This window comes from Micromys minutus, assembly GCF_963924665.1.
Source record: "Micromys minutus genome assembly, chromosome: 4".
Taxonomy (NCBI): domain Eukaryota; kingdom Metazoa; phylum Chordata; class Mammalia; order Rodentia; family Muridae; genus Micromys; species Micromys minutus.
This window is the reverse complement of record NC_137973.1, coordinates 67,292,050-67,315,732: the sequence shown is the minus strand read 5'-3', so window position 1 is coordinate 67,315,732 and position 23,683 is coordinate 67,292,050. Positions and strand designations below refer to the sequence as shown.

At 41.8% G+C, this 23,683-nt stretch overlaps 1 protein-coding gene across 1 annotated transcript; it reads right to left on the bottom strand.

Moving 5' to 3' along the window:
* Positions 1-734: 734 nt before the first annotated feature.
* Positions 735-23,099, bottom strand: SLC9B2 (solute carrier family 9 member B2; the record flags this gene model as incomplete). The annotated part of the gene is made up of 12 exons (XM_080915377.1): positions 735-858; positions 5,412-5,632; positions 8,347-8,483; positions 10,188-10,296; positions 10,847-10,996; positions 11,653-11,759; positions 14,568-14,743; positions 16,015-16,142; positions 16,844-16,986; positions 18,210-18,380; positions 21,726-21,906; positions 23,010-23,099. The coding sequence occupies 12 exons, from the start codon at positions 23,097-23,099 to the stop codon at positions 828-830; spliced, it is 1,644 nt and encodes a 547-aa protein (XP_080771503.1). The 3' UTR covers positions 735-827.
* Positions 23,100-23,683: the final 584 nt, after the last annotated feature.

Below are 23,683 nucleotides of genomic sequence, written 5' to 3'. Positions count from 1 at the left end.
TATGTCTTGTCTCAGAGAAATCTGTATAGGAAGAAACACATTTAGAATAAACAAGAATGGGAATGGAACTCTGTATATCAGACACAACATACATGTTTTCATAGAAACACTGAGAGCCTCCAGTGGAACTCTGTGTATCGGACACAACATGCATGTTTGCATAGAAACACTGAGAGCCTCTGTGGAACTCTGTGTATCAGACACATCATACATGTGTGCATAGAAACACTGAGAGCCTCCAGTGGAACTCTGTGTATCAGACACATCATACATGTGTGCATAGAAACACTGAGAGCCTCCGTGGAACTCTGTGTATCAGACACATCGTACATGTGTGCATAGAGACACTGAGAGCCTCCAACTATTTTGAACAAACTAAAGAACATCTGGAAGTATGATAAGAATTGCTCAACAGCTGCTTTAGACAGATTCTATTGACACCCTGCTGCCCCCCACTGCTTTTCTTACACAATTTTCCATTCACTTTCATTCCATATAGATTAAAAAAGAGAGAAAAACAGGAACAACAACAACAACAACAACAAAACCCTACTTTATTGGATGCTCATAAAAATACAACAGAATTCCATTTTTAAAAAAATCATTGCTTTATGATATGAGATTTTTAATACTATAAGAAGAAATGTATCATGAATGTTTCATTTGCTCTAATTACTTTCTCTCACTTTCTGAAGTAACCTGTCCTCCAGTCTTTCTCAGGAAGTAAACACCTGCGGTGCTGTTAGCTTATAAAGCTTTCTAATATTTTTATTATGAATCAAAGGGAAATAAGGTTGATGGAGGGTTGGGATGGTAAACGTGGTCCATCAGGCATCTGTAACGGAGTTCCCAGGCTTCCTAAAACAGATGAAAACAATTATTACTGGCAAAGACCTAACTGCTTAGAAGGACACGTGCATTTTGTTTTTCCTGACACAAAACAGCTTTTACTCCTGGATATTAAATTGTGCTTTACATATCTATCTGTCTATCTGTCATGTATTGTGTGTGCACACGCTCATATGTGCTTGGATGCCACAATGTGGTCCATTAAGATCAAAGGACAGCTTGATGGAATGATTCTCCTCTTCTGACATATTGGATCCAGCACCAAATTCAGATTGTCAGATTCCTGAGCAAGTGCCTTTACCGCTTGACCTACCTACCCTGCTGGTCTACCTACCCTGCTGGTCTACCTACCCTACTGGTCCACCTACCTTGCTGGCCACCCTACCCTGCTGGTCCATCTACCCCACTGGTCCACCTACCCTACTGGTCCACCTACCCTGCTGGTCCACCTACCCCACTGGTCCACCTACCCCACTGGTGCACCTACCCTGCTGGTCCACCTACCCTGCTGGTCCACCTACCTTGCTGGCCACCCTACCCTGCTATTCCTGCTCCTTTTAAAATTCTTCATTATAGGTCTGCTTTGGCTTAGATTTAGAACGTTCTCCTAAAGGCCCATATACTAAAAGCTTGGTCCTATTGAAAGGTGGCAGAAACTATAAGAACTGCATCCTGCTGGGAGGTGTTAGATCCTGGGGGATGTGCCCTGGAAGAGGCTTGGCAGTCCAGGCTCACTTTTCTCATTTTGGTTACTGGCCTAAAGTGAGCAGCTATCCTTTACCTCAAACTCTACACCCTGTGCTCTCTTTTATCCCAGGTTCAAAAGCAATGGAGCTAACTAGTCATTTTAAAACCATGTAAGTTGGTTGTTTCAGGCCACAGGGTCAGCTATGAAAACCTGACCAATGCAAGGTCTAATTCAAAGTGGAACATTTTTGCAGTGACAGTGAGAATTCGTCTTTTTTTATTATAATACCTTTCTGCCTTCAGCTTGATGTAGATACATTTATGAAGATCGAAAGTTGTTTCCTGCTGAGTCCTGCGTGGTCTGGAAGGAATGACAGTTTCCTACCCCTGGAGCAGAGTCAGCAGATTGGCCCCCACAAGTGCTGATGGCTGCTGTGGGTGTGGGGCTGGTTTGTATAATAATGTACATAATTTACTTTATGTTCTTCTTTCAGGAAATATTCTTCCTGCCAAGGTTATTGGGGAATGTCCTCTCTGGCAAAGTGAATGACCCCAGGATAAACAGAGACAGCATGGGTTTGGGAGACAAGGGTGTGTGTAATGTCCTTAGCGAAATGGTAAAAGTTGTGACCTTCAGACACAGCCCTTAAGACCATGGGAAAGAACTCTAAAACCATGAGTTCAAATATATATTAGCAGGATTTCTCAACTATTCATAAGCATGCAATATGAATTACATGAGGGACTTCAGAGACCTAAATGAACAGAGGTAGCTGCACTGTGAGTTTATCCAAAAGATATTAAAGAGATAAAGAGATTTGTGGAGTTGTGACCATAGGACAAGATTCTACCCAGCTAAGTTTAATTCTTGTGCTTACTGGCAGATTCCTGAGTTCAAGCTCAGCCTGGGAAAGAACTAATTTAGGCCCAGGAATAGCAGTAGATCTCAGAGCCAGATTCCTCCTCCAGCTAGTTTATGGTCTCTGCTAACAAAGGCAGGCAGATCTCTGAATTCATTGCTATGTTAAAAATGTACTTGCTGTCTTTTTCTAAGAATCAAGGTACTAAGGTCATAAAATGCTGGTAATCAAAAGGAACCCTGGAATGGATGACGGAATTGATAGTAAACAAAAGACTGAGCTGTCTGCAAAGCCAGCAGGAACAGAACACAAGACTGTCAGCTTGTGCCCCACAACTGATTTCAAGTTATTCCCAAATATTTCCTCTTCAGAACTCCCTTCCTCCCACCCCCAAGCTGAAGCTGGTCCTTGGCAGTTTTCTCTTTTGAAAGATTAGAGGCAGTAAGACAACTCAGCAGGTAAGCACTTGAATTGCATCTATAGGACTCACATGGTAAAAGGAGAGAATCAACTGTCAGCTGTTCTCCGACTTCCACACTCATTCCACGGCAGATACATGAATGTGTGTGCATGCACGCGTATGCACACACCCACCAAATAAATGTAATAAAAACTTTTCAAAATAGATTACATAAGGTCATTGTAATGGATCAAGCAAATCTTTGTTCTTTTTTCCTACTGGCAGTTATTTCCTGAAGGAAGGACAAAATGACTTTTGGGAAAAGCTGGGAAGAAGAATCTTTTGCAGAGCTATGCTGCAAAACTCTGATAGAACATGGTCCTGTGCCCGGGAGTGATGAACTCTTGGGGATGTAAATGCTTTAGGTTTATGTAAGGAAGATGACAGCTCATCAGGAAGTGAAGTTTGGGTGAGTCAGTCAAATATGTGTGTTAAAAATGTGATACTGGACATGCAAGCTGTTTTTTTTTTTTTTAAGGTACAGGAGCTTGAAACCAATCCTGCTGGCCTACTGGCCTGCATCCTATTCCCAGAATCCGCATAGTGGGTAGAAAGATTCCCCTCTGACCTCTACATTTGGCTGGCACTGTTTTGCCTCCCACAAATAAATAATTAAATATACCGGAAACATTAAAATATAATTCAATTTAAGTTAAAATGCACATAGGAGGGCATGTGCATGTTATATAAATGCAGTATTTTGTTCAAAGGACTTTAGCATCTACTGATCTTTAGTATCTGAGGGGGCTCTGAAACCAATCTCCTATGATACCCAGAATAACTATGTGATGACCAGATATAGTTTGAGAGTCTGACAAAGTAGTGAAACAGATGCACCTAGCCCATGATATTTGCTTTAATCCTTACCACACAATCAGTCTTAGGTATAAAGAAATCCAGTCTACACTGTAAGTACAAGCATTCAGGAAATATTAAAACTATGCCTTAGAACAGAGGTTTTTTTTTTTTCTTGACATCTAAGTGAACCAATTAGAACCAGAGACTATTAAGAAAATTTTGAATCTAAATGTCACATTAGAACAGATCACAACAGTAGTTCATAAGAGGACAGACAGGCGTTTTGCAGTTTACTGGGTGGGATCAGAACAGTCATGGCTCACCCGATTCACTATCCCCACATATGTCAAAAGTACTGCAAGATTAAAATGCACCTTGACTCCTGGGAGAAGAAGGTTCCCTTGGTTATGAAAAGTTAAAAACAAACACCCAAGGTATGCATACAGCAACATGGTTCCTAGGATGAAGGGGACCAGGAGTGATACACAAAGGTCAGCATCGTCTGTTGCCATGGGATAAACTGTGGCCTGCGCAGGTTGAACCTTCCTCTCATTCATTCTCAGATGACATGTCACAACTTCTTGAGAAAGAAGGTTTCATTTTCAGAGAGCACTTGTAAAGGTCTGTGCGTGTACTGAGTTTGTCGTCATTATTATTGTTTGCTTTGTTGTCTGTGAGTGTCTGTATGTGTGCACATGTATGTGTGTGTGTGTGTATGTGAGTATATGTCTCTGTGTGTCTGCATCTGGGTCACTCTGTGTGTGTCTGTGTGCATATCTATGTCTGTGTCTGTGTCTGTGTGTTTATGTATATTTGTGTGTGGACTCTGCATGGCTGTGTACAGATCAGAGGTCAATGTTGAGTGTTTTGCTCTATTAATCCCTACTGCCTTTTTGAGATAAAAGCATTCATTAAACATGGTGCTCACTGGTTGGCTAGACTGGATACCCATCCAGCCCTTGGGATTCACTTACCTCTACCCAAGCTTCAACTCCTGCCTCCAACAGCACCAGAGCTAAAGGACTGCACTGTCACACCCAGTTTCTTTACATTGTTGTTGAGGCCCTCATGCCTGCAGAGCAAGCATCTTCCTAGTTCCTATAAGCTTCATTCAGATACAGTCTCAATGTGTGTAACCCGGTTTGCCTAAAACTTACACTGTAGCCCAGGCTGACCTTGAAATTCTGGGCAAGCATCTGCCACAGTCTCCTAAGATCTGGGATTACAGAAAGAAGTCATCATGCTTGGTTAGACATGGTGTTAAATGATAGGAACATGCAATGTAATGGCATCTCTGGCCTCCAAGTTTTTTATTCTCTGTGGATTTACCAATAGATGTGTCAGAGACTCTTTCCTGTCTTCTTAAAGTTGATAAGCTCATCAATATAAAGTGAGAGGAAATTTCCATATCAATTCCCTAAAAACAATCTGACTTTGTCTTCCTGCAGTGACGCACACCCATAACCACAGTGCTCCAGAATTTGAGGATCACAAATTCCAGGTCAGCTTGGAATATACATTGAGACTGTGTCTTAAAAGAATATAAATAACACACTTTCCACCTAACAGTAACCGAAAGCAAGCTCTGGGGAGCAGATGAGGCTATGGGCCTTGGTCTTTCTTTTGTTTATTGATTGTAAATTGTGTTTAGTTTTAATACATTTCAAACCTCAACACTATCTATTTCAATTTCCATCCTGATGCAATTAACTTCAGAAAACAGTTTTCAAACCATTACGGTCAGCATTTTTTCTTACCTCGGAAGGTGTGCGGAAGTGTCTTCTTGAACCTCCTCTTCGTTTTGACGTTCAGATTTCTGAAGAACCCTGGGACCCAGCAAACCAATCAGTAGGCTTCCAACTGGTGCTGTAATGAGGATGGCCAAAAATGCGACTGTCAAAACATCCATCCCATAGTCTTCTAGCTGCTTCTCTCCGTGTGATCTTGCCGTGTCAAGAGCCACAGAGCCAATGGCAGCCTACGGAAGTTTTAGCACAAGGTTGGTTGGAAACATAAGACACGCATGTTTTAAAAGAGACATATTGTATCTTCTGAGAAAACAAGTTGCTTTTCCTTTTGCTCAACTAACTCTTCTTGCAAAGTGTCCTGCCATGGGTTTGGTTATCTGCAAAGTTGCCCTCCTTAAATGGAGAACACTTCCTTATGCAAGCGATGTACATTGGTCATGTACTATAAGGTCCGTACATTTCAAAATACTAGGAAAAAACTAAAATTCCGCATAAGATAATACAGTCATTCTATAGCTGTTCTTCACTGGTACATTCAACTAAATCCAGGCTCAGAAGTTTGAATCTGTACGAATATGTGCAAACTTTTTCCTCATCATTACTCTCTAAATATTACAAGAACTATTTACAACATATTAGCTATGACAGGTAACTAAGAGAAAAGTCAAAGAACATAGAAGATATGCTTAAGTTATAAAAAATCAATAAGCCTTTTGTATAACATCTTGAGCGTCTGCAGATTTGGTACCCATGGGTGTCTTTGAACTCATTCTCCGAGAATCATAGGAGTGTGTTTGCCTCCACATGACATATAGTTCCCCAACACATCATATATATAATTTCTCCTTATTTTAAAAATTGCTTTCATGGTAAAAGAGTATCAGCCTTCAATTTTTGGTATTTACCTACCAATGTTAATAGCAGCTTGGAAGCTGCAGCTACCACTCAGACAAATTGTTCAATGTATTGTACTAATACACTGTCTTCTTCACATCCGTGCCTGAGAGATACCTGTGAAAGTCTGTGAATATAAATGTCTCTGGACTGAATAGATCCATAGTCTGCAGCCTAGAACGCAGTCACGGCAAATATGAATCCCCACAATGCCCTAAATTAACCACATATCTGACTAGAATGCAATCTGGCATATATGAATCCTCGAAATGCCCCTAAAGTAACCACATATCTGGCTTTCATTGCACAATGGAAAAAGTCTGCATACTCCAAACTGCAGGATAGTCTATCAGATACTTGACTTATCCCATGTAATTTGCCTGAAAATAGATAACACAGTCATAGATCTATATTTGTAAGAAATTACAACCTATACGATTCTAATTTAATTAGCATTTCCAGATATCCTGATAAATGCATGCTCGACAATGCCAGTCAAGTATCTATTTGTGTTTTCTTCGGTACTTGTGGATTTGTGTACAAATTTTGGGTTAACTGACCGAGATATTGTCGTGACGTTTAGTTAGCTGTGAGTTTCATCCTCTCAATACTCATTGAGGAAATCAAACCAAGAGTCTGCCCTCAACCATGCACCCATGGTTACAAGGTCCTCAGCACTAGCATCTCCTCCAGGCTCCACTCAACAGTTCCTCTCTCTCTCTTCCACCCCCAGTCCTTCTCTGTCTTCTACCCCTCCTCCAGGTCTCAAATAAACTTCCTTTTATACCAGACTGTCACTTGGCTTGATCAGAGGGATACTTTGGCAGGGCCCTCTAAGGTGCTTTCCTGTGCTGTTTTATAAAACTCAACACCCAGAAGATCAATAAAAACATGGATAGCACCAAAATGGCTATATACAATAGTTTTTTTTTTTTTTTTTTTTAACCTTATCAAATCAGGAACTTTTTTTTATCTTTTAAACTTAAAGAAAAAAATCTTGTGGCTTCAATTTGTCACGTACAAATTGCTCTAATCAAAACTCTTGTCCTTTGGCACTATTATTGAGTAAAAGAACGATCCTGGAATATTGCAGTCAATGTGGGAGTTAAGACAGCTACCACATGGTGCAGTGTCTATGGGGCAGACATTCTGGGCGGAGACACACGCACATCCCATGGCAGTCAAAGCAAGATGGAGCAGGCCAGAGCAACGCCTGCCCCCGCCCCACCCCCCCCAGCCACTCAAAGTGGCATTTTAAACTAAAATGTTCCTTTCTGTCATTTTCCATTTGATATTTTTAGACTGTGGCTGCCATGGGTAAAGAGGAAACACAGAAAAGCATTGCTAAATTCCCTTTCAGGTCATGGCTTGGTGGCATTCACCTCTGAGTTCAAGGCCAGCCTGGTCCAGGACAACCAGGTCTGCAAAGAGAAACAAAACAAAACAGCAAATTCCTTTTTAATTACTCTCTCTTTCCTTATATATATAAAGATCTGAACAAATCATCAATCATAGGGCTGCTGATGGATAAGATGAGCCGCGCTCACTCACTACTGATTGCCTGCCTTTCTTCTTCCCCTCTATCCCCTCCTCCCTCCCTCTTCCCTTCCCCCTCCCTTCATCCTCCCTCCCTTCTCCCTCCTTGCTCCCTTTTCTCTTCTTGTGAGATCTGAGATGAGTTAAAAAGGCTCTTTTCAGACTTAGTGTTTTGAATGATAAAAGCTCAGCTCAGCCTGGTCCCTACTGCTTTCTAGTTTTTAAGGAAGTTTTTGGATGTTTTTACCTTCACTCTGATGAATGAGTCGTTATAAAAGAGACTTACAACATTTGAAATGTAAATACATAGAATATCCAATAAAAATGATTTAAAAAAAAGAGAGTAGACTAAAGTAAAATCTTCATAACTATTCAACCACGCATCCACTTACTTATTTCTGTCATTTACCAACTGTTTACTTTCTCCATACTTAGGTAAGTCTTCTTAGTATTTGGAGGTGTTATACAGAGGTAACAGCTAAAATGATGGGCCTTTCTATTGATCCTTACTTACCTGGACTGTGGCCTTTGGAAGCCAGGCAAAAGAAATAAATATCTTTTCCTTTATGTTAAAACCAGCAAAACACACCATGAGGAATGTGGTCAGAACTCGTATCAACACTGCGATGCTGAGGGTCGCAACACAAAGGCCTGAAAGAAATGATCGGTTTTTAGAAATAATGCTTTGCTAGGAGAAATTACATTTCAAAACATTTCCAGTAGGAATAACGTCCAAACATTCATTGGAAATAGTGTTAAAGCATCAAATACAGAAGAGTGTCATGAAACCTATAAATCAATGAGTAAGTCCAATCATACTGTGGCTTACAATCGTTTCCTCTATAAAACCAGAATTTAATCAAACCAACTTGAATTCTCACAGTGGAAATTTAAATTAGATGCTGATGCTTCTGTCTCCCTCTTATTTTGAGACCCACCAGACCATTGTCAGCACATCACACACTGGGTGCACACAACACTTTGCAGCAAGACCCTCATTTTCCTGTGTTTATGTATCACAGCAGGAACCCTTCGGGGTTGAATGACCCTTTCACAGGGCTGCACATCAGACGTCCTGCATGCAGGATATTTACATATGAGTCATAACAGTAGCAAAACTACAGTTAGGAAGTAGCGACAGAAATAATTTGATGGTTGGGGTTACTACTGCATGAGGAGTTGAAGCGTTAGGAAGGTTGAGAACCACTGATTTAGCATTAATGTATTAAATGATATACAGGGAGACTGGAGATGGCTTTTTAAGAAACATCACATTAGGGTCTGGAGAGATGGCTCAGTGGTTAAGAACACCGACTGTTCTTCCAGAGGTCCTGAGTTCAAATCCTCAGGAATTGGCTCACAACCATCCGTAATGGGATTCAATGCCCTCTTCTGGTGTGTCTGAAGAGAGTGATGGTGAACTCAGACACATAAAATAAATAAATCTTTTATAAAAAAGAAACGTGACATTAGAAACTTTTAGATTCTAAAGAGAACAAAGTTGTAGATGGCATATTAAAAGATATAACGGAGGGCCAGGGAGATGGGGTAAAAGAGCCAGTCCCTTAAGGCTGATGTCTCAAATTCACTCCTCACAACTCACTCAAAGAGCTGGGTATGTTGGCCTGAATCTGTAACTCCAGCACTCCTCGAATGGGAGGCAGAGACACTTCTGGACCAGAAGCTTTCTGGCCAGCTTGCCTGAGACTTGCAGTACAGCAGCATCCGAGAAAGACAAGGCCGAAAGCATGAACTGAACCCATTTGTGCCCTGATACATGGATGCATCCGTGTTCACATCCGTGTTCACATGCAACATGCTGTCACACAGATATGCAGACACACAGATGCTATATCTATACCCATTTTTGAGAAAAAGAAGAATAAGGGGGAAGTATTCACGCTCAGTGGGGGGAGGGGAGGGGACCAGATTCCTGGCACGAATGGAAGAACGCTGAGATGTGAGGAGAGGAGTGATGCTTGCGAATTAAATAATTGCGTGTGCAGTGCTGTCCATCAAGACAACCTTAACATGATGCTGTCTGAGTGTAGGATAAACAATGAATAGGGAACATTTCCATCCCACGAGAACACATTGCAGAGCAACTGGTGCCTTTAAACTTCTAGCTCTTCATCAGAACAGGCCAGATGAATATCTCTATGTTGGGGGGTGGGTGGGTAGGAGGGGTGAGGCCTGGTTTTCCACTTCGATTAGCAAGCATTACTCTTTAGCCGACCTCTCTGAAGACTTAGGCCACAGTTTTTGTGACGGTGGTAAACAAATGCCTCCTGAAGATATTCCAGATCGGGATTTGAAGGTATAGTTTTAGCACCAGAACCCCTGAGAAGTCCTTACCAATCGTTCCTGCTCTGAGAGACACAATGGAGACCTCTGCGCCAATCAGACCAAAAAGAAGAGGCTGGAAAATGTCCCAGGTAACTGCAATTACCTTTTGTACCTCTGACTAAAAGAGAAGCAAAGAACACTTTTATTATTTAGCTACCGTTGATTTGGGGTAGGGATTTGAGATCCATAAATAAGAAATCAGAGGCAGTTGGATCCCCAGAGCTCAATGGTCAGCTAGCTAACTTAGCCAAACAGGTGAGCTCCATGCTCTGTGAGACTGGAAGGTTGGGAGTTCAAGATCAGCCTTAACTATACAGGCCAGACCAGGATTAACTATACTGTATTTGAGATATAATTTTAGGTTGCTTACTGTTTTGCTACCGTGACCACACGGTTAAGGAAAATATGCATATATAATTCAAATGAGCAACACCTCTAAAACAGCCAGGCACGGTAGCACAGGCCTTTAGTACTCAGAGCAGGGCAGGGGGCGGGGGGTGATTTCTGTAATTTTGAGGCCAGCCTGATCTACAAAGCAAGTTCAGCCAGGGCTGCACAGAGAAACCCTGTCTCGAAAAAGATCAAAAACCAAAAAGCTGGAAAGAAAGAATTTTATCCAAATAATCGTCATCGTCATCGTGAGCAGATGAAGTTACAGTGAAGTTCACCTTCTTGTCAGTCCACCTCACGCCTGCCAGGAAAGCCATGACCAAAGTACACAGGCCTCCTGACCCCGGGAAGCTAAAATGCACACTGCTGAACACAGCTAACACGGCAAAACCCAGAACCAGGAAGGCCCTCTTCCATACCAGGTTGTCCTGGAAGAAAAAATTACAAGGTGCTTAGCTCAATTATTTCAAATAACTGATTTTAACGACTGATTACTCTCTACCGAGGATGAAAACAAGAATGTTCTGCACACAGCGCTTCCTTTAGCTGGATTTCCAGGGCCATTGTCAACCTTCTGAAATTTCAAAATATATATTCACAAATATATAAACATTTCCATATGCATTTTCAACTTTAGAAAAATTAAGGGAGTGAGAAGAATCAGCTTTTGCTCTCCATTAATAACAGCTTTGAGAGAGATGTTTTGCCATATTAAAATAAGATGCTGAAATCTTATCTGTTTGACAGCACTAGAATTTAAAGTATTTTGATACTAAACTGGGTTTTAAAAAAGCCATTATAAATGCTGACTTAGTTGGATACTGCACAAGTGGAAACCTGCATTTTCCATTGTTTGGATCTGATATTGTGCCTCAGTGAAGCTTGGAATGCAGATAATATTGACAGCTGCATTAGGACCTTGTGCACGTCATTCTCCTGCCCCTCATGCATAGCACCAATGACATAGTCAGCCATGTAAAGATGGGCGCCATTTCCCTGCAGATCCAGCTTTGAGGAAGGCATTCTAGAAAGTTCTTCCATTGACAATTTTACAACACGATGTTTCTCGTATTACTTCTTTTACCTGGTCCCTGCTCGGAAAATACTGGATAAAAAAACCAAGAAAAGATCCAGCTGCCACACCGATTACCACCTCCAAGATGCCTCTGAAGATGTTAAAAACTGTAGACCCTGAAAACACGTGGAAAGAAAAAGTTTCGTCAGGACTTTAAATCCATAAATGCACAAACTTCAGTCTAACATCAAGATCAATCACACAACTACATGGAAGAGAATTATTACAGGCATTTCCTATGCCCCATATTTTTAAGAATCATTTTATGTATGTGGGTGTTTTTACCTGCATGTTTATCTATGTACCATATGCAGACCCTAGGAAGCCAAAAGAGGGCCTCAGATTTGGCGCTAGAGTGACAGTTGGCAGATGTCCTGTGGGTGCTGGAAGAGTAACCAATGTTCCTAACTGTTGAGCTGTTTCTCCAGCCCCATACTCTCCACATTTTTAATACAGGTGACTTTAAATAACTTTTAAAATGCTTCTCTCTGGGGCTAGAGAGATGGCTCAATGGTTAAGAGTACTGACTGACTGCTCTTCCAGAGGTCCTGAGTTCAAATCCCAGCAACTACGTGGTGGCTCACAACCATCTGTACCCTCTTTTGGCATGTCTGAAGACAGCTACAGTATATACTAAATGAATAAATCTTTTTTAAAAAGTGTTCTAGCCACATGTGGTGGCACACACCTTTATTCCCAGCACTCAGGAGGAAGAGGCCAAGCCTGGTCTACAGAGCAGGTTCCAGGACAGCCAGGGCTAGACAGAGGAAAAAACAACCTGCCTCAAAAACAAAACAAACAGCTTCCCTCTCTTAAGAAGAGGAAGCAAATCGTTGGACAAAGCTTTCAAAGCCCATGCAAGGTGTAACTTGTATACTTTCCGCAGGCTAATTTAACTTAATAGTTTCTCAAGCCTGTCAAATTCTGAAAGACAAAATCCATTATGCACAGCAGGCTTGTTCTACTGTGTTCTATGTACAGAGGAACAGAGGGATAGAACTGTTTGAGTTTTCAAGTTACAAGCACCAGATCTATAGCTAAAAGTAACTTAAGAATCTAACAAGGTAAAACATCTGCCTAACTTTATGTAACAATAAGTCTGAAACAAATTATTTGTTAAAATTTCCCTAAAAAGAATTTTTTTTCTTTGTGTGTGACTTAATCCTTTTGGAGAAAATCACAATGCCAAGGGTCATAGAAACTCCCATTATAGCAAACAGGACTCAGGAAATTTAATTTAAAAGTGTTTGTTAAGACATCGTTCAGAAAATTGTTAAAGCTGTCCTTCATGTAAGACCATTTTTTCTTTTCTGTCTATTTTACATGCCTGGGTGTTGTGTCTGCATACTACATGTGTGCCTGCTAGGAAGAGCGTGTTCTGCAATTACAGATGGTTGTGAGCACCAAGTGAGTGCTGGGAATTGAACCTGGGTCCTCTGTAAGAATAGCAAGTGCTCTTAACCCCAAAGCCACCTCGCCAGCTCGAAAAGCCGTTTTTTCGACTGTCTTGAGACAAAAGTTCACCGTGGCTTCTTATTGTTACAAGGAGCAGTTCTCTCATTTAAAACCAAATTCTGTCCCGTAATCTTCCTTGGAACGACAGCTTTCTGGAAGGCTTATGGCGTGCTTGTCAAAGTGCCCCAATGGATGTGCAGGGTTTGGGTGAGTGGGTCATTTACCCGATAAGAGAAAGGTCCTCAGTCTATTTCATCTCTATCAACTAAAACAAAACAAAAACCCATCTGTGATGGCAGACGGTGCTCAAGCTGTTTCAAGAGCGGATGTGCTACATGTGGTGGCTCACACCCTTAGCCTCGGTACTTGGAAGGCAGAGGCAGGTAGATCTCTGAGTTCCAGGGTAGCCTCGTGTACAGGGCAAGTTCCATGACAGCAAGAGCTGTACAGAGAAAATCCTGTCTCGATCCCCTCCCCCCAAAACAGGATATACTTTAGAATGTGACTAGTGTGGTTCAGTTTTCTGTACTGTAAAATGTTGCTTAAAACAAACAAACAAAATCCTTGGGCTCATACCTAGCAATTCTATCAGGAAATCTAGTCAGGTTCAAATTCAGAAGGTCTGAGAACGGGCCTGAGGAGCAGGCGGAGGTGTCACAACAGAGTCGCCAGGAGGATGCGCAAACTAGAAACTGCTCAGAGACTGCTCTAAGACTTCCTCTCTGAAGCTTGGTCTTCTCGCCTCCTCTGTGACCCTAAGGCAAACCCTGCTGCTTTGAAGCCATGACTAGAGTCATGGCTACGCTAGTTTCCATTCCCAAGGGTGCTCATCTAATTAGTCTAAGGTAATGTCTACATTCAAAAAATAAAATGAAATAAATCTCCCTGAGTAATGCTAATTTGTAGCTAAGGCCAAGAACTGCTGTTTTGAAGGTTCGTACAAGGCGAGCAGTGCAAATGTAAAGCGGGCAGAGTCACGTGGTGGAGTTAAACTACAGGTGATGATCCCTTAGGTCTCCATAGGGAATCAGAACATTACATTACAGAACAAAAAAGTAACCTTGTGAAGCCAGAACTTACAGAACACGCATTTACATGGGAATGAGAAAAGCTAAAGACAGGAGGACAGGAAACGCTCCTACTTTAGAATCACAGGTTCCTCTCACCTGGACTGCTGTCTCTCCCGAGTGCCTACTACCAAACCTCCTCCCACCCTTTGTATGGTTTCTACCCTTAAACGTTCCTAGACCGCTCCAAGAACTACCCCTCTGTAAATCTCCCTACCGTGTATCCTCCTAAACGCCTGCACTCCACCTATTAGGGCAAAGACAGGATACCCCGCTTCTGTTTTGTGATGGCTCTGGGGAGAGATCTAGCATCTCCCCCCCGCCCCCAGGAATTGCCTTAAGTAACCATTCCACAGTCTAAACACTGTGAGAGAGTAGCCTGCTCTGGACAGCTGAGATTACCTGTGGAAAAGGCCACGCCCAAGCACGTGTTGAAGCCAGTGATGGCCAGGATGTCATCGAAGCTGCCCGCAGCCATGAGCAAAGTTGGGATACCTTTTTCAACACCGTAGCCTCCTTCCTGCAAAAGGAGCATCGAAGGAACCACGACAGCTGGAGACACAGCACCTACGACAAAACTAAGCAGCCGGGTGTCAGACACTATGGCTTAGCTAAACTGTCCAATGACCACCACCTCGAAATTCATAACAGAGCCTCTGTTTTCCGTACTCTTACAGGTTAGGTTTGACTTTGGATGAATGCTATCTCTTTATCAACCCAGAAACACTAAACCAGAAATGCAGAAAGCTCTACAGAACACTGCTTTTTGAAGGATATCTATGAACGGTCTATTTTGTGGTGACCTATGTTGCATACAATATTTGTATCATGAGACATATTGAGTTAGTAATAAAGTTAGGCCCCAGTAGGTGCTTTATACGGGCTGGAGAGGTGGCTCAGCAGTTAAGAGCACTGACTGTTCTTTCAGAGGTCCTGAGTTCAATTCCCAGTCACCACATGATGGCTCACAACCATCTATAATGGATCTGATGCCCTCTTTTGGTGTGTCTGAAGACAGTTACAGTGTGCTCATACAAATAGAATAAATAAATAAATCTTTAAAATATATGCATATATATTCACATATATATTCATATATATGTACACACACATACACACACACAGCAGTCATGTGTTAAGGTGTGAAAATTACCATGAACATTCTCAACTGCAAGAGGGCTTCAGTTGGGTCTTGAGATGTGAAATAAAACAACAGATCTGAAGGAGGAGGCTTTGAAGGTGTGGGCAGGAAGCTAGTAGGAGCAACCAGGGAACTCTGGGAAGAGTTTTGCTTACTGACTATGCTCAAAGCGCCCACTTCAAGGACTTCACAATACGAATTCACCTCATTACCACCATAACACTATGAAATAGACACAAGTAAGGAGATGGGGCACAGAGAGACTGGCTAACCAGAAATCATAGAGAAGGAGATGGAATCTAGGTAGTGGCCCTGAGTCCTACTTCCGGTAGGAAAGAATTTCTTGTTGTCCACCCTATGTAAATACTAAATTCTTTCTGTATACTTTTAACATATACATGTCTCATGGCTCCCACCTGCTGGACATGAAAATAGGACACTGTCTGGAAGGGATGTGTACGAGAACCACCAAGTCATTTCTGCTGAGGAGCACTGAGCTGTGAGCTCTTATAGAGGTTTTGTGGTGGGATCTACCATCTAACTCCCAGGCCTGAGGACAGGCATCAGGCATAGAGAAAAACAAACAAGCAAACAAACAAACAAAAAACAAACAAAAAATTGGTGCTTAAAAAATGTTATTTAACATTCTCTTAAATGGAATCAAGAAGTCCCAAATGTTATTCGATATTTTCCCATGAAAAGAATTACCCCAAGATGAACCCCCATTGCCATGGCAACCCCATCAGGAAGTGTGAGAGAAGCGCAGATGCACACGCCTCCGCAATGCAGGGACCCATGGCCAGTCGTACACACACCCCCTTCAGCTTCTTCAGGGCCTGAAAAACAAGAGTGAACTCACTAATTTGTTCCTCTGATCACACATGGACGCTAAGACCTCCAGCACTTTCTCAGACCACGCTCGGTCAGCATGCACTCTTCAGCTAATTAGCTCTATTCAGGCATTTCTGCATCCTTTGTTTTTGAGAGACAGTGTGCCCAGGAATCCCGCAGTAGATAACTATGCTTCCTCTTCTTAGAGACGAGACAAACTCAGTTCATGAAATTGGTGAGTGTTGGGGCCTAATTTACATTCACACAGGTGACTTCAGAGTCTGTGTTTCTGACCTACATAATGTCTGATCTTCCATTTGAGGCCAAATGAAGACTGTCTCCAAAGAACCGTTCATGCATTGAAAGGTATACATAAGACACACTTAAGATTCATTCTGTTTGCCTTAAGGTAGGCAGTTCCTTGAGCCAATGTACTTATCCCTGCGTGCGTGCATACATTGGGTTTGGCATGCTGTTTCCCATAGTTATCACCTCTAACTATGACTTTATCTGTGTTCTCTGCTCTGGTGACATGCATGAGAACATCTGGACTCCCACAATGGCCCTGCCTGGAATAAATCCTCCTCTTCCTGAGACTCTCGGGTGCATTGTCCATGTTCGTTTCCTGAAGCTTAGTCATTATAAATACTCGTAATATCAGAAGAACATGTTTGGTATTCAATAATTAGAAACTCATACTTCATACCTTAGAATCCAGACCGAGGCCAGCACGAACCAGAATGACAGAAAGGGCAATGCTTCTCAAAGACGACGACCACTTGTGCTGGATCTGCACATTATCACTAATGACTGGGATATTCCTCAAGAGAAACCCGGCTAGCAGCATGCCTTGAATGGACCAAACAGGGCTAGTCAAGTTTTCAAATAGGGACCTTTTTTTTAGCACTTTACATGTGACAGAGACTACAATGTAGATGGTGCTTACTTAATTACTTAATCTTTGGATAAAATGAAGTTAAATTCATAATTAAGGCACATAATAAAAGGATCAGTGAAACACTTTATGTATAAAATGATTAGAATGATTAATATTGTCTGGATAACTGAATATAGAAGGGACATACAAAGTATAGCAGTTAGAGGGAATAATGATCAAATCCTCAATAAGACACTTTAATCCAATTTCAGTTCTGTTGTCCCTGTGTATACACAGCCCCTAGAGTTATTTGCAATGTCAGAGTTTTCAATAACAATAACCACTTACATGGACTCTCTATTTGCCTTCACGGAAGACTATTTAGTAAGATACATGTAACCTACTTTGTAAAGGTTCAGGAGATAATTATGGCAAATGGACGCTGCCCTGCCACGTTAGACGAGGCCTCTTCCTTCACCACTGTTCACCGTCTACTGACTGCCTTCATTATGTTATGCAAGATGAGGAATCCGTTGTAAGTGACCATGACTTCTGTTCACATTACGAACTAATATTAGGAACTATAATAACAGCAACAAGCTTTCGGTTCCCAGAGGAACGAGACTAACAACCCAACTGATGAAGGCACGAGAAGTTTCTCATTCTAGCTGCGGATAAACCTGGGTCCTTGTAAGGGAATTCTGCCCACATTGAGACCACAAGTGCATATGACAGGAAAGTCCCTCTGTCAGAGACCTTGAGGTCTCTATTCTCCAGGCTTGTTCTGTGATACCTTCTTTTGTACTGTGTCCCCATAAGTCCCACAATTCACACTGATAAACACTTTTACTAAAGTTAGGATACTGTATGAAAATAGAGACTAGCCAGGAGATAGTGGTCCATGACGTTTATCCAGAACACAGAAGACAGAGACAGGTGGATCTCTGAGTTCGAGGACAGTCTGGTCAACAGAGCAAGTTCTAGGACAGCCAGGGCTACACAGAGCAACCCTGTCTCAAAAAAAAATAAATAAATAAAATAACAAAACACAACAACAAAACACAACAAAAAATTTCCTTCACCTCCAGGACAGAAAATACTGAAATATTTTATTTCTTTATGTCCCAAAGCTTTCCAGAACAGTCTTTAAAACTATCATTTGCTTTGAGGAAATCAGGAAGCATTTACTACTTACCAAGAAGAGGAGGCAGAGGAGGCAATGTTGGAAACTTAATGAGCCCAAAAAGTTTGCCTCCGGTGATGGAACAGTAGAAGAGGATTAAAATTCCAAACAGATTTCCTCCAGGAAGACATTCAGGACCTGTAATTGACCAAACCGCAGCCCACAGAAGAACAACCATGGTACCTAAAAACCAACAACAACAGAAAGAGTAAAATAAATAAATAAATACACAAAAATAAAACCCAGAACACCAGGAAAACAACATTTTACATGCAAGCTTTGATGTATTCTGAAATTATTTTTAAATAAACATTAAACCCATATGCAAGTGTTTATAAGTTATAAACTTATAAACAAGTAATGTGAACAAGTAAGTGATTGCCAACCAGGTTAAGAGCCAGGGAATCAGGTCAGCCATGGTGATACATGGCTTTAATCATAGCACTCTGGAGGCAGAGCAGGCAGAACTCTGTGAGTTCAAAGCCAGCCTGGTCTCTAAAGTGAGTTCCAGTACAGCCAGGGATGTTACAGGAAAACCTTGTTTGGGGTTGAGGTAGGGGAGAACCAGGGCATAGACAACACCTTGAATACACCTCAGCCCTGTTTCCCTTCACAACGGCAGAAGGAAGCCACCATCACTCAATCCATTAACAGTCAATATTACAGAGAACAATCACTGTCTCTGCCTTCTTAGTAGGAATCTGAGAATATCTTAACTCTGGTTATGTTCCGGTATTCAGTTCTGCCTTGAATTAAACATTAACCATCACTTCTTTTAGAATCAATGTTTGCTTAGAATTATCATACTTTAAAAAAATTTAAAAAAACATGGCCCATGGCTGTGTTATCACAAAAAGAGAAAGTAAATTAACACAGCGACCAAACCCAATGCCTTCTTTTCTAAAACCTCAAAAACACTTTGCTCAGAGATGTAAGCCACCATTACAATGAAATGTCTAAGGCATTTTCAGTGTTTTCCAAGCAAATACAAAAGCGAAGATGTCCCTAAGATCTTCCAGGCAGAATGGAGGGCTCAGCTTTCCGACTGTTAGGGAAGACTTTACTCAAGCATTAGCTGAGCTTTTAAACAATGCCACAACTAGACAGAGCTAAGACTTTCCCTTTCCTCAGGCTATGAGCACTTTGGAAAAGTCCTTCTTCCCTTCCCCATACCTGCAATACAATTGTAAATGTTCTTTAAGTGTATATTGTAAGGTAGCCCTAAACTGGGTTTAAATCAGCCAATTATTGACCTGACACTTAGGACTTTGGAAAAAAACATAACTTTCAGGTAACAGTTGCTTCTTAAGAGGAGTTTGCATGTGTTAAAAGATGCAGGAATCAATTACAGAACAAAGCTGTCAGCCTCAGAAGTGGAGCCAGAGGAAAGCAGTGAACACATGCTTAGCTACCAGGAGCCATCCTTTTTTTTTTTTTTTTTCTTTCAGGAACGTCCTGAAGAACTCTATATTTAAAATGAGATCTCAGGCTGTTGAGCTAGCTCAGCAGGTAAATGCTGATGTCTGTATGACAATACACCTGTAGCTCCAGTCCTCAGGACATAGATGGGATCCCAGAGCAAGCTGGGCTAGACCAGACGAATCAATGACTGAGTGCAATTGAGAGTGCATGTTATTGATAGGCACCAGCATATCCCAGAGCAATGCCTCAGCCCCATGGAGTGGCAAAGCCTTCCCATGTGAGGTGCAGAGGGATGGCAAAGCCTTCTTCCCATCCACTCCCCATGCTGACAGCTAGCTTTCTCCCGTGGATGGTCACTGCCTTAAGACTGCTCCCTAGAGACTGTTCCCATTAGGGTTAGCTAAACCTGTCTTCTCGTGCAGCTGCATATACTATCCCTGGTGCCCTGTGTACCTGTATGTAATAGTGCCTCTTCCGTGTGCAGCAGAAAAAGTAAACAAGCCGAGCTTCTCCACCAGAGAGCCCAGGCCACCTGACACCAGCTTTTTATAGTCTTGCCACCCCAGTGAGGTCAATCCCGGTCAGGGTTCCGTGACCCAAGGCATTCAAGAAGTGTGGTGCCCAGAGTCCATATGTACAATACGATGGAAGAAGACTTAACATCAACTTCTGGCTTCCACACACACATGCACACTAGGGCATACACACACACATACACACACACACACACACACACACACACACACACACACACACACACGGGAGCATACAAACATGCACATATGGTACCACAAATAGCTTTTTTAAAAAGATGAAAGTCAATATGAGGCCTCAAATCACATTATTCGTTTTGAAACATTCCTCAGACAAAAGGTATCTGTTTTTATTATAAATGTTTTAACTAGCTATGTGTTATATTTTCCCGTGGTAAAGTTTAAAAAAATAATATAAAGAAAAGAAAAGGTATCAAATGATGTGTGGTCTCTTGGGCTAGTTCATATACTGAACCCTAGTTTTCTGTGTTCCTAATTGTTTAAATTTTTTTTCCACACTGATTCAAAATCTTACTTTCCCAATGAAAACATGCACCACCTGAAGTATAACACTTTATACTTGTTTTCATTGTCCTGGATGAATATGAGGAAAATATTGGAGAGCGTTCCCTTCTGAAGTGCAGCTCTAAGAAGACTTAGCTCAGGCTGGGTGGGTGCAGCAGGCCTGCAATGCCAGCATTGGGGAGGCTGAGGCAGGAGGACCATGACTCTTGAGCTACAGAGACGGCTTTTGTTAAAACAAAACAAAACAACAAACAAAGAAAAAAACAAAACCAGACACATCTAGGTCAAGAGAACTGGGAATTGAGAATTAAGCCTTGGTTTCAGGAAATGATAGAGTAGTTGGGTTGGGTATAAATGACAGATAGTTGGGTTGCCATAGCTAACCCAACTAGTACACAGCATGCCTGTCCACACACTAGCATACACACACTCTCTTCCTTTGAGAACAAAAAGTTGTATCACTGATTTTGACCTGTACAGTCACCAAACTTCTCACATATTTTAGGTTACTGCCAGAAACTAAAAGACAAATCTAAACTGAAACAATATTAAAAAAAAAAAAAGTCAGGATAAATCCTTCTTCATCCCCCAAATCTTCCAAGTCTACAAAGAAATGGATGAATTGCAAACCAAGACTCTTGCTCAGCATCAGTCTTGCTGCTTCTGCTCTAATGAGGTCAACATTTACGCAATGCTTCTCTGTAATGAGACATTTACCAACAGTGTTCTTACTGGAGCCTTACTTACAGCGATTGTGTGAAATTATCCAGATATAGAAGTTCTCTCATCTCTGGTCTTTTGACTCAGGAAAGTACTGGCTCAAATGTGACCACAGACACCTGTGAAGCCATGGTTTCCAGTGGGAGCTTTTTACCTCCACCCTGAGTGATTGCGTGGAGCAGAGCCACAGCCGGGTGAGCTGTTCTGCCTAGCAATTTGAACTTAAGAAAAGTAAATTTCTTGTTGTCTTTATAACAGCATGGCTTCGGAAACTCACTGTGACATCATCTCTGATCATTTTCTGAGTTCATCCCCACTGTACACACACCATTAGTTATCACTCTTGCCAGCCAGCCACGTGGAGGGCAGACCAAGAATCGCCTCAGACTCTGCAGGCTGTTGGGCTCCGTTGGCGAGTCCTGTGGCTTTTTTTCACCGCTGGTCAGCAGATTACTGTCTTCTGTCGGCTCATTTCCGTCTGCATCTTTGAGGTTCATGACTCTCTCCTCCTGTAGTTAAAACAAAATTTTAAATCTTTAAGACTTTATTTTCGGGCTGGAGAGATGGTGCAGCGGTTAAGAGCACTGACTGCTCTTCCAGAGGTCCTGAGTTCAAATCACAGAAACTACATGGTGGCTCACAACCATGTGTAATGGGGTCTGATGCCCTCTTCTGATGTTGTGTCTGAAGAATGTGAACAGTACTCACATGAAATAAATAATTTTTTAAACTTTATTTTCACATGTCTTTTAGCAATAGGCTGTCAAACATTAAATCAAATATCAAATTTCAAATCAAGCTGCCTTTATTAGAATTGAGAATATTAACTTATAAACACACAACTTTGTTACTCACAAGTCACCCAGTACTTAGAAAAAGAACCATTAAAGAATAGTTAACAATAAGCCCCTGTTTTTATATTTGTAAATGTTGTGTTGCATAAACATAAAGTTACATAGTACAATACTAGGCCCCAAAATTGGTACAGTTAAGACAAGTCAAGATGATAGCAAGTAAATGTATCAAAGTGATTTAAGAAAGGGGAGGAGGAGGGAGAGAGAGGGAAAGGGAGCAAGGGAAGCACACACACACACACACACACACACACACACACACAAATCATATAAAAAGAGGTTTTCAATCTGTGGGTCATAACCCTTTGGGAGCCAAACTACATTTTCACAGAGGTCATGTAATATTATTAGAAAACACAGATACTTATTACAATTCTTAACAGTGGCAAAATTACAGTTATGAGGTAGCAACAAAAATAATTTTTTTGAGGTCACCATAGCCTGAGGAACTGTTTTAAAGGGTCTCAGCATTAGGAAGGTTTCGAACCCCTGCTCTAGGGCTAAGGCCAAGAACACAAAGTATAAGGTCTACCAGCTTCCTAGCTTAGGTCACTGGTAGCTGGCTCTACCTGAGGTTGGCTGCCTACTCACAATATTTCTGCATCTCTCCTCGGGGTGCTAGTATTTCAGGAGTGTGTCACCTGACCCTTCCAGGAGAATTGTTAGTCAACTGGTAACCAGTGAGGAGAAATGATCCTCCCTGTCTGGAAACCATAGTCACATGCTTAAGGAAATGTCTGGGGCTTTGGAGATTTTACCTGTCGTGAGGGATGCAGAGAAGCCACCTGAGTGGTCCCCATGGGTGGCTTCGAATACTGACATTCACCCGTCTTATCTTCATCCTCCATATCTTACGATTTCGAAGATGATGACTCAGGAATGAGGACTCAGATCTGCTCTGAAGGAAATACACCATAAAGAAAGTGGATTGAAGATCGTTGGAAGTAGATGAGTCAATTCACTTTTTTCCCCCTTGGGATCCTGAGGGCGGCCCCACAGTGAGTCATACGGCTCTCACCTTTCCACGGCTGACTTGTTTTGGAGACAGGCGTATTATCTTCATTCTTATCTAGTTTTTGGCAGTGCTTGAAACAAACCCTTGTTGGCCTATCACATCCTAATTCCTTTCCCATCATTCCTTGAGGGTAATGCTTTGAAACACACACAGAGCTTTATCACTCCTAGATTGTCCTAGCGAATGGGCCAACTCCACAAGCAAGACTGACTTCTCAAGTAAGTTTTCAGTGTGGACACCAGAACTGAGTCACAGGAGGAGAGCAGAGGAAACCTCTTCTAAGCCCACTATTTTCTGAGAGAAAGGAGTCACTTACACTTGCCTTGTCTATACTTCCGTATTGTTGTGGTTGCTACAGTAGGATTTTCCCATGTAGAACTTTGAGCACATTCAGACAAGAATCTGTGGAATTTTAAA